This window comes from Oncorhynchus mykiss, chromosome 8, assembly GCF_057628025.1.
Source record: "Oncorhynchus mykiss isolate SJ-2025 chromosome 8, ASM5762802v1, whole genome shotgun sequence".
Lineage (NCBI taxonomy): Eukaryota > Metazoa > Chordata > Actinopteri > Salmoniformes > Salmonidae > Oncorhynchus > Oncorhynchus mykiss.
Window position 1 is genome coordinate 11,680,001 of NC_143029.1, and position 11,641 is coordinate 11,691,641.

The window sequence follows — 11,641 nt, forward strand, 5'->3', positions numbered from 1 at the left end:
ATTTTGTTACGTTACAGCCTTATTCAAAAATGGATTAAATAAAAGTAATTCCTCAGCAATCTACACACAATATCCCATATTGACAAAGTGAAACAGGTCTTTAGAAATATTTGTACATTTATTAAAAATAAAAATACCTTATTTACATAAGTTTACAGCCCCTTTGCTATGAGACTCAAAATTGAGCTCAGGTGCATCCTGTTTCCATCCTTGAGATGTTTCTACAACTTGATTGGAGTCCATCTGTTGTAAATTCAATTGATTGGACATGATTTGGAAAGGCACACACCTGTCTATTAAAAGGTCCCAAATTGAGAGTGGACGTCAGAGCAAAAACCAAGCCATGAGGTCGAGGTACAGATCTGGGGGAGGACACCAAAATATGTCTGTGGCATTAAAAGTCCAAGAACACAGTGACCTCCATCATTCTTAAATGGAAGATATTTGGAACCATCAAGACTCTTCCTAGAGCTGGCTGCCCGGCCAAACTGAACCATCGGGGGAGAAGGGCCTTAGCCAGGGCAGTGTCCAAGAACCTGATGGTCACTGACATAGCTCTACAGTTCCTCTATGTAGACGGGAGAACCTTCCAGAAGGACAATCATCTCTGCAGCACTCCACCAATTAGGCATTTATGGTAGTGGGCAGGCGGAAGTCACTCCTTAGTAAAAGGCACATGACAGCCTGCATGCACCATGAAAAACAAGATTCTCTGGTTTGATGAACCTTTGGACAGAATGCCAAGCGTCACATCTGGAGGGAACCTGGCACCATTCTTTCTCCGAGTTGTAAAAGCAAGCAGAGCAGAAACTGGCTACTCTTTAGTTGGCTGATGTAGCTGGCAAGGTAACAGCTGTTTAACTTATCATAAAAAAAATCTAACTAGTGTTTATTCACAGTGCTGAGCTAGTAGTGTAACTCAGAGTTTCCCAAAGTTGGTCCTTAAAGCTATAGTCTGGAATGATGGTAATTTCAATTATTGAGGCGAAAGAAACGCACACCTAGTCAGGCGAGGTGTTGGCTAGAGTGGAACACTTAAAAAAATAAAAGGAGAGCCACACATTCTAGGAGCTCAGACAAGCTGTCCTCATCAGGGTATACCGGGTGAACCATTGATTCGATTCTTGGATAATATCATGTATAATATGTACACCAAGGTAATTAATTTTTGAAAAACAAATGGGAGGAAGACCTGGTAGAAGCTATTGGGCATGATGAATGGATACAGATATGCTTGAATGCCCAGTCATGTTCATATCATCTCAGACATCAACTACTGCAGTTTAAGACCATCCATAGAATTTACTACACTACGCAGGAAACCATGAAGTTTATTAGGCTACGGGCTAAAGATGAAATAAGTTATGATGAGGGTGATGAAAGCGCACAGTGATGAGTTTGATGGTCCTTTCCAATAAATATTGAAGGTCTTATTCTGATGTATTCAGTACATGAACATTTTAACGAAAAAGTACATTTTGTGTGCTCTACGTCATCACGCACGGACTTATCTGCAATAAGTCTGTTTGGTGAAAACATACCACTGGTGGGAAAATGTGCATATTTTCTTAATGCAGATTCTAGAATATTCACATGAAAATCTGTCGCCAATTGGATCGAAACCTAGCTAGTGAGGCTAAAGAAAGTGTGCCATATCAAATTACCTAATTGTTACTTTGGACAAAAATCAAGACTTCAATATTGTTGTAATGCTTTTTGTATAACAAATATTACATTTTTGAAAAATTCTGAATTTTCCATTCATCGTAATTAAATCACAGCAAATCCTGTGATTAACTTGATTACATGTTGTTATCGTTGGACCGCCCTATGTCATACATATGCAGGGAAAAGGTTATAGGGAAGTGTCATGAATTCAGAATAAGGCAGTATAAGATACAATTGTACATCTTCACAATTGGTTGGGTGTTAGACAGATTTTTTTATTATTCCCAATCTAACCCTAGGATCAGCTTGTCCACTGTCTGTGCAATGTTATTCTGTAGCCAGGTTTCTAGACAATCTTTTTATGCGAGTAAAGTACATGTCGAAAAAATAATTACATTACAGGCCTGAGAGTAAACTTTCAAAATGTCGACAAAACAAAATACGCTAGACAAGGTGGGATCTTTGTGTCTGTAAAATGAATTATGAGAGAAATATCTGTAGAAAGGCTTTTATGCGCAAATACTGATATAACCATCATATTGAAGTAAACTTAGGAGTTACGCGATGACATGCGTGGCCCTCCCACTGCGACTCAGTCTCCTGTATCTATGCTGCAATATTCTATGTGCCGGGGGCTAGGGCAAGTCTGCTATATCTGGAGTAATTCTCCTGTCTTATATGGTGTCCTGTGTGATCTTAGATATACTGCCTCTAATTATCCCATCTCTCTCCCCTCCCGGAGGACCTGAGCTCTAGGACCATGCCTCAGGCCTACCTGGCCTGACGACTCCTGGCTGTCCCCGTCCCCAGTCCACCTGGTTGTGCTGCTGACCCAGTTTCTGCTGTTCTGCCTGCGGCTATGGAACCCTGACCTGGTCACATGCTGTCTCAACCTCGAATTGCTCGGCTATGAAAAGCCAACTGACATTAAGTCCCGAGGTACTGACCTGTTGCACCCTCTACAAACACTGATTATTATTTGACCCTGCTGGTCTTCTATGAACGTCTGAAGAACAATCTGGACTTAATGGCCATGTACTCTTATAATCTCTACCCGGCACAACCAGAAGAGGACTGGCCACCCCTCAGAGCCTGGTTCCTCTCTAGGTTTCTTCCTAGGTTCCTGCCTTTCTAAGGAGTTTTTCCTAGCCACCGTGCTTCTACATTCGTATTACTTGCTCTGGGGTTTCTAGGCTCAGTTTCTGTATAAGCACTTTCTGACAACTGTTGTTGTAAAAAGGGCTCTATAAATACATTTGATTGATTTATTGATTGATTAGGTTACAGATGAAATAAGTTATGATGAACTTCACAGGGTGGTGAAAGTGCAAGGTGATGAGCTTGATGCTCCTTTCCAAATAAATATTGAGGGTCTGATTGTGGGACATGATCATCAATGCCTGGCTGCCAGTTTGACAAATAAAAAGTATTATTTTAGTCCATAATAATCTCATCATGTAGGCAATACATGTGCTCTAGCCAACAGAGTGCAGATGCTAGAGCATGTCTGTCATAACCAGAGTGGACACACTCTGTTTTTTTTTTGTGAGAAAACCATCAGTAGAGTTGAAAATGCGATGGAAACCCATTTCACTTGTTTTTTTCTGTACATGAAAATTAAACCGCAAAAGGTTATGTGCAAAGTTATGTGCACTACGTCATCACGCACAGCCTTTTATATGCAACAAGTCAACTTCATGAAAACACATATCTAGTGGGGAAATAAGCATCTTGTTTTTATGTGGATATCCGCATGAAAATCTGTCGCCAATTGGATGGAAACCTAACTAATGTGATCTAAAAGGCTAAACTGATCCTAATCAGCACCTCTATTCTGAGATGCTTAAAACACACCAGATGGGAGGCCAGGAGCCTTATGTATCAAGCATCTCAGTGCAGGAGTGGTGATCTAGGGTCAGTTTAAACTTGGTCCTAGATCAGCACACTTCATGAATTCGGGCCCACTAAGAGATGGTAAAATTTTTATTATTACATATATTGAACAAACATGTACAAACGCAACATGTAAAGTGTTGGTCCCATGTTTTATGAGCTGAAATAAAAGATCCCAGAAACTTTCCATACGTACAAAAATCGTATTTAAAAATATATGTTTGTTTACATCCCTGTTAGTGAGCATTTCTTTTGACAAGATTATCCATCCACCTGATGAAGGTGTGGCATATCAAGAAGCTGATTAAAAACATGACCATTACACAGGTGCACCTTGTGCTAGGGACATCAATAAAAAGGCCACTAAAATGTTCAGTTGTGTCACACAACACAATGCCACAGATATCTTAAGTTGAGGGTGCGTGCAACAGGCATGCTGACTGCAGGAATGTCCACCAGAGCTGTTGCCAGAGAAGTTAATGTTAATTTCTCTACCATAAGCCACCTCCAATGTCGTTTGAGAGACCACGTGTAGCCACGCCAGCCCAGGACCTCCACATCCGGCTTCTTCACCTGCTGGATTATCTGACCAGCCACCTGGACAGCTGATGAAACTGTGGGTTTGCACAACAGAAGAATTTCTGCACAAACTGTCAGAAACCGTCTCAGGGAAGCTCATCTGCATGCTCGTCGTCCTCACAAGGGTCTTGATCTGACTGCAAGTTTGGCGTCATAACTGACTTCAGTGGGTCACCTTGAATGGCCACTGGAGAAGTTCTTCACGGATGAATCCCGGTTTCAACTGTACCGGGCAGATGGCAGACATGTATGGTGTCGTGTTGGCGAGCAGTTTGCTGAAGTCAACGTTGTGAACAGAGTGCCCCATGGTGGTGGTGGGGTTATGATATGGGCAGGCATAAACTACAGACAACAAACACAATTGTATTTTATTGATTGCAGTTTGAATGCACAGAGATACCGTGACGAGATCCTGAGGCCCATTGTCGTGCCATTCATCTGCCGCCATCATTTCATGTTTCAGCATGATAATGCACTGCCTCATGTCGCAAGGATCTGTAAACAATTCCTTGAAGCTGAAAATGTCCCAGTTCTTCCATGGCCTGCATACTTACCAGATGTCACCCATTGAGCATGTTTTGGATCGACAGCGTGTTCCAGTTCCCGACAATATCCAGCAACTTCGTAGAGCCATTGGGACAACATTCCACAGGCCACAATCAACAGCCTGATCAACTCAATGCGAAGGAGATGTGTTGCGTTGCATGAGGCAAATGTTGGTCGCACCAGATACTGACTGGTTTTCTGACCCAAGCACCTACCTTTTTTTAAGGTATCGGTGACCAACAGATACATATCTGTATTCCCAGTGATGTGAAATCCATAGATTAGGGCCTAATGAATTTATTTCAACTGGCTGATTTCCTTATATGAACTGTAAATCAGTAAAATCTTTGCTTTTATATTTGTGTTCAGTGTAGTAATTAATAACATTTGATTTATGTTATACGTTTGTTTCTTTGTAATTAATTGGGTACAGTGGTGTCTTACCCGGGGAGTCGAGTTCCACGTCAGTGACGGCCAGGACGTAGGTCTGCAGCAGGGTCTGCGGTAGGGTGAGGACCAGGGCCTCCAACAGGCGGAGAGCGGACACATCAGCCTGCTGCATCACAGCCGCCCCCAGCTCCCCCGCAGTGCCCTGCATGTCCCATACAGACACCATGCAGTCCCACAACCTGCCAGAAGGTGGAGACAAAGACCAACAGCTCTGAGACAGAGCTGGTGAGATAGGGCCAATGCTAGAGAGCAGTGGGTTATGTATGGCGGTGGATGATGCGATGTACTGTGTGTTGGTGGGATTATGTAAGGAATTCTGCAATTTGGATATAATGTTGAATTTTCTGTGTATCTAATCCAGATTAGATACACAGAAGATTTTAAGATTCCAGGTTTAATGATGGAAACCTCTCGGTAACCTCTAATACACATCACTTCCGGTATAGTACTAGAGGACAAATAGGATAAGAGATCTTATTCATCCAACTAAGACAATCAATGGCAGGTTTCTAAATTAAGTTTACTCTGAATTACTCTGAGCTGAAAGCAACTTCAAATTCTAATTCTGAACCACATTGCCTTGTTGTCAGAGTCAGGGTGATGTTCATTAAGGCACAGTGGCAATAAAACATTAAAAAATATTTTGTCACAGAAAACAAAAGCAAGCACTTCTAATTGGACAAGTTCAGATAGTACCTCCACATTTCTGTTTTTGTGCCTATTGAACACGCCCAGGTGAGGCCATTGTTCAGGTGGGCTCACCGTTGGAAGATGCCCAGTTGCAACACGTGTGTGAGGGTCAGGAACCAATAGTGGTCTTCCCCATCATCATGGTACCACCTGAGACTCAACACCTGGACCAGTATCCCTGGCAACAGGAGGGCGAGGGTCAACCCCGCCCACTGCGTTTCCTCATTCCATAGGTAGAATCCTATGCAGTAGATCACTATAGAACACACACACACACACACACACCGGGAAGAAATAGATACATTTGTAACACTATAATAGTGTGTCATTGCATTGAAGTACTAAGATCTATTTACCTACCTACATACAAAATATTTTAGATTACATTCTGATCACAACAATGTTTTCTTTTGGTTACAGTCTGTACAGTCTATGGTGGGAGTGAATGGTGACACATTCCATTGGACAAAAGGTAATCTACATGAATCAGTTAGTGAGAGAGAGTGTGGATGGGTGGATGAATGGTATATTTGGAAACAATCCCCTGACGCCTGGCTTCATAAAAACGGACATGTAAAAGCCATATCAAATTCATTGATGCTCATTAATGAATGAATTGCCATTTTAAAGTGTTTGCCTCTTAACCACAAACTTGGCTGGAGGAGAGAAGTGCTCGTTGGCTAGATATTGATTATTTCTGTCACATCCCTCCGGACTGGCTGTCTCCGTTGGTGGGGACCTAGAGAGCGCCTCAGGCACAGCAGTATTTTTATCCGGTTGAAAGTCATCCGTGCCAAGGCCAAAGTCACTTCGCGCGCAGTCAGTCACCTTTGCTGGAGCTCTTGTCATTGATCTGCTTACTCAGGGCTTCTCACATGCGCAAACAAGGATGCACAGCATCTGTTTCCAGAAGAACGACCCGGAAGGGACCTCACCTGCTCGTGTGCCCTTCGACCGACATACAAAATCAAACATCACCAAAAGCATTTCTTATTATTGGTATGATTTGCAGCATGCAAGTTGAGTGGATGTAGCCAGCAATAGAAACAAGATAGGACTGTTAGTGATAGTAGCTAAATTGGGTTCGCGAAACCTCAGTCAAAAGCTGTCAAGGATGACCATGGATTGACATCACCCCAATTCAGTGCATGTAGCTATCGTACATTCTGAGAAGGCACACTCTGTAGAAAGGCTAGCCCAACCTACAACCCTACATGTCACCATCAATACATAAAAGGAAACCACAGTCTTCATGAAGAGATCCTTTAAACACTTTTAGCGATCTTTGTAATTACAAATCCATTTATATTTCTCACATGCTTCGTAAACAACAAGTGTAGTTGCTAACTTATGGGCCCTTCCCATCAAAGCAGACAGAAAAAAATGTAAACAAAAGAAACATAATAAAACAACGAATAAATACACGAGTAACGATAACTTGGCTATATACAAGGGGTACCAGTACAGAGTCGATGTGCAAGGGTTGAGGTAATTGAGGTGGTTATGTACAGTCCAGTCAAGGTTTTCTTTTTTACTATTTTCTACATTGCATCAAAACTATGAAATAACATGTGGAATCGTGTGGTAATCAAAAAAAGTGATAAACAAATCAAATATATTTGAGATTCTTCAAAGTAGCCACCCTTTGCCTTGATGACAGCTTTGCACACTCTTGGCATTCTCTCAAGGAATGCGTTTCAAACAGTCTTGAAGGAGTTCCCACATATGCTGAGCACTTGTTGGCTGCTTTTCCTTCACTCTATGGTCCAACTCATCCCAAACCATCTCCATTGAGTTGAGGTCGGGTGATTGTGGAGGCCAGGCCATCTGATGCAGCACCCCGGTAAAAAAAAATATATATATAGTCCCGTGCAAACCAGATGGGATGGCGTATCGCTGCAGAATGCTATAATAGCCATGCTGGTTAAGTGTGCCTTGAATTCGAAATAAATCACTGACAGTGCCATCAGCAAAGTACCCCCACAACATCACACCTCCTCCTCCATGCTTCACAGTGGGAACCACACATGCAGAGATCATCCGTTCACCTGTTTCACAAAGACACGGAGGTTGGAACGAAAAATCTCAAATTTGGACTCATCAGACCAAAATGACAGATTTCCACCAGTCTAATGTCCATTACTCGTGTTTCTTGGCCCAAGCAAGTCTCTTCTTATTGGTGTCCTTTAGTAGTGGTTTCTTTGCAGAAGTTTGACCATGAAGGCCTGATTCACACAGTCTCCTCTGAACAGTTGATGTTGACATGTGTGTTAGTTGAATTCTGAAGCATTTATTTAGGCTGCGATCCGAGGTGCAGTTAACTAATGAACTTATCCAATGCAGCATAGATAACTCTGGGTCTTCCTTTCCTGTGGCAGTCCTCTTGAGAGCCAGTTTCATCATAGCACTTGATGGGTTTTGTGACTGCACTTTTTCCGCATTGAGTGACCTTCATGTCCTAAAGTAATGATGGACTGTCATTTCACTTTGCTAATTTGAGCTGGTCTTGCCATAATATGGACCATCTTCTGTAAACCAACCCTACTTTGTCACAACACAACTGATTGGCTCAAATGCATTATGAAGGAAAGAAATTCCACAAATTAACTTTTAACATGGCACACCTGTTAATTGAAATGCATTCCAGGTGACTACCTCGTGAAGCTGGTTGAGAGAATGACAATTGTGCCAAGCTGTCATCAAGGCAAAGGGTGGCTACTTTGAAGAATCTCAAATATATTTTTATTTGTTTATCACTTTTCTGACTACCACATGATTCCATATGTGTTATTTCATAGCGTCGATGTCTTCACTATTATTCTACAACGTAGAAAATAGTAAAAATAAAGAAAAACCCTGGAATGAGTAGGTGTGTCCAAACTTTAGACTGGTACTGTACGTACAGGTAAGGATAAAGTGACCATGCAACAGGATAGATAAACAGTAGCAGCAGCCTATATGATAAGTCAAAAGAATTAGTACAAAAAGGGTCAACACAGACACTGTAGTTAAATAGTCCTCTGACTCCGCCTGGTATAGAGGTCCTGGATGGCAGGGAGCTTGGCCCCAGTGATGTACTGGGCCGTGCGCACTACCGTCTCTAGCGCCTTGCGATTGGATACCAAGCAGTTGCCATACTAAGTGGTGATGCAGCCAGTCAAGATGCATCTCAATGGTGCAGCTGTACAACTTTTTGAGGATTTGAAGATCCATGCCAAATGTTTTCATCCTCCGACTGTGTCGGCGTGTGTGGACCATGAGTATTCCTTAGCTTCCTTGATGCGCTAGACCCGCTCCACTACAGATCCGTCGATGTGGACGGGGGGCGTGCTCGGCCCTCTGTTTCCTGTAGTCCACGACACCACAATGCCATGACACTGACCTCCTCCCTATAGGCTGTCTCATTGTCATCGGTGATCAGGCCAACCACCATTATGTTGTCAGCAAACTTAATGATGGTGTTGGAGTCATGCGCGGCCATGCAGTCGTAGGTGAACATGGAGTACAGGAGGGGACTAAGCACGCACCCCTGAGGGGCCCCCGTGTTGAGTGTCAGCACGGCAGATGTGTTGTTGCCTACCCTCACCACCTGGGGACGGCCTTTCAGGAAGTCCAGGATCCATTTGTAGAGGGAGGTGTTCCGTCTCAGGGTCCTGAGCTTAGAGGGAACTTTGGTGTTGAATGATGAGCTGTAGTCGATTAACAGCATTCTCACATAGGTGTTGTTTAGGTGGGAAAGGGCAGTTTGGCGTAGTAAGATTCGATCTTAGTCCTGCATTGAAGTTGACTGTTTGATGGCTCGGAAGTCATAGCGGGATTTCTTGTAAGCGTCCGGGTTAAAGTCCCGCTCCTTGCAAGTGGCAATTCTATCCTTTAGCTCAGTGTGGATGTTGCCTGTAATCCACGGCTTCTGGTTGGGATACGTACATACAGTTACTGTGGGGAAAACGCTGTCGATGCACTTAGTAATGAAGTCAGTGACTGATGTGGTAAACTCCTCAACGCCATCAGAGGAACCACAGAACATATTCCAGTCTGTGCTAGAGAAACAGTCCTGTAGCTTAGCATCCGCTTCATCAGACCACAACTGTATTAAGCACATCACTGGTACTTCCTGTTGAGTTTTTACTTCTAAGCAGGAATCAGGAGGATAGAGTTATGGTCTGATTTCTCAAATGGAAGGCGAGAGCTTTGAATGTGTTTCTGTGTGTGGTGTAAAGGCGATCTAGAGTTGTTTTGCATCTAGTTGCACAGTTTCCCTGCATTAAAATCACCGGCCACTAGGAATGCCGCCTCTGGATGTGCATTTTCGTTTTTTCTTACGGCCTTATACGGCTGGTTGAGTACGGTCTTAGTGCCAGCATTGGTTTGTGGTGGTAAATATACAGCTACGAAAAATTATAACTCTTGGTAATTAGTATGCTCTACACTACCGGACATTGGCGCTGAACATGGTGGACATCACCAACCTGTAAAAACGGAAGTTCTGCTCCTCCAAACTAATCTCGTACATTGCCAGAGGTGAGTTTCTGAAATTCAGTCCATGCAGAATACTCAAAGATGTCCAGAGACACCGGAGTACATTTGCAAAGTAGAGTCCCTTGACACTTGACTTAATGCCCTAAGTGATGCAAACCACACATTTTATAATATGTTTATATAAATTTGCTCTACCCCAGAAATGTTATTTGAAGGTCTCCCGAGGCTGTCCTAATCACTGCTTAATTTTCATGCAAGGAACTGGGTCCCGGTATCTAACGGTTTAAAGACCACAATGAATCAATGCAAAGCAAGGTTACCGGGTCACGCCACATTCACATCATGTACTTCTACTTAACTAGCTACTGTGGCTACTTGGCTAACTAGTGATGCTGAACTGTACTGGAATAAACGCACGATAGACTGTAGTTAAATACGCATTCCGTGAAGCCCACAATGGTACATTTTGTGGACAAACCAAGCGCTCTACCAATGCATAGAACTCAGTGAAGGTCACTAAAGCGTCCAAGGTTTGTTTGAGCGTGCTGTGAATGTTAATTTGCAGAATATAACAAAAGTTAAAGTGGCTAGTATTAGGTGTCCACTTACGCGAGGTTCTTTCGGCCAGTATCACCAGCCCCGACACACCGAAAAGGATAGCTTGGCACCATGCGATCCAACACCCGCTCCGAGCCGCGGAGGGCATCACACGGTCAACGGGCCCAGCGTTTATCATGATACGGAGACGTGGGCGCCGCGAGAACCAACCGGGGACATTATTATTGTCATCCTTCTCCCTCCGTGGATCCGTTACATCCTCGTTTTGCTGGCTGGCTCCTGTCAAAAGATATCTGACGTCGCCGTGCGGTTTTTAAAGAGACAGTACAGTAAGTACTGTACGAACTCCCGATGGTCACATTGACCGTGACACATCACCTGACACTTTTTCGCCACCTCTTCTTCGATCATAAAGTGGCTATCCTGGTTTACAATCCTCAGTATCACAAAAATGTACACTACCATTCAAAAGTTTGGGGTCACTTATTAATGTCCTTGTTTTTGAAAGAAAAGCTATAAAAATTGTCCGTTAAAATAACATCAAATTGATCATAAATACAGTGTCGACATTGTTAAGGTTGTAAATGACTATCGTAGCTGGAAACAGCTGATTTTTAATGGAATATCTACATAGGCGTATAGAGGCCCATTATCAGCAATCATCACTCCTGTGTTCCAATGGCATGTTGTGTTAGCTAATCCAAGTTTATCACTTTAAAAGGCTCATTGATCATTAGAAAACCCCTTTTCAATTATGTCAGCTGAAAACTGTTGTTTT

The 11,641-nt window shown here is 43.0% G+C and overlaps 1 protein-coding gene across 1 annotated transcript in view; it reads right to left on the reverse strand.

Annotated features, from left to right (window-relative positions):
• The window catches only part of LOC110529362 (XK-related protein 5), a 21,535-nt gene extending 10,256 nt beyond the window's left edge, over positions 1–11,279 (reverse strand). The window contains exons 1-3 of the mRNA XM_021611502.3: positions 10,915–11,279; positions 5,899–6,082; positions 5,131–5,315 (exon numbers count right to left, since the gene is read on the reverse strand). Of these exons, the coding sequence (XP_021467177.2) occupies positions 5,131–5,315; positions 5,899–6,082; positions 10,915–11,041 (496 nt within the window). The 5' untranslated portion in view covers positions 11,042–11,279. The remainder of the gene's footprint in view (positions 1–5,130; positions 5,316–5,898; positions 6,083–10,914) is intronic.
• Positions 11,280–11,641: the final 362 nt, after the last annotated feature.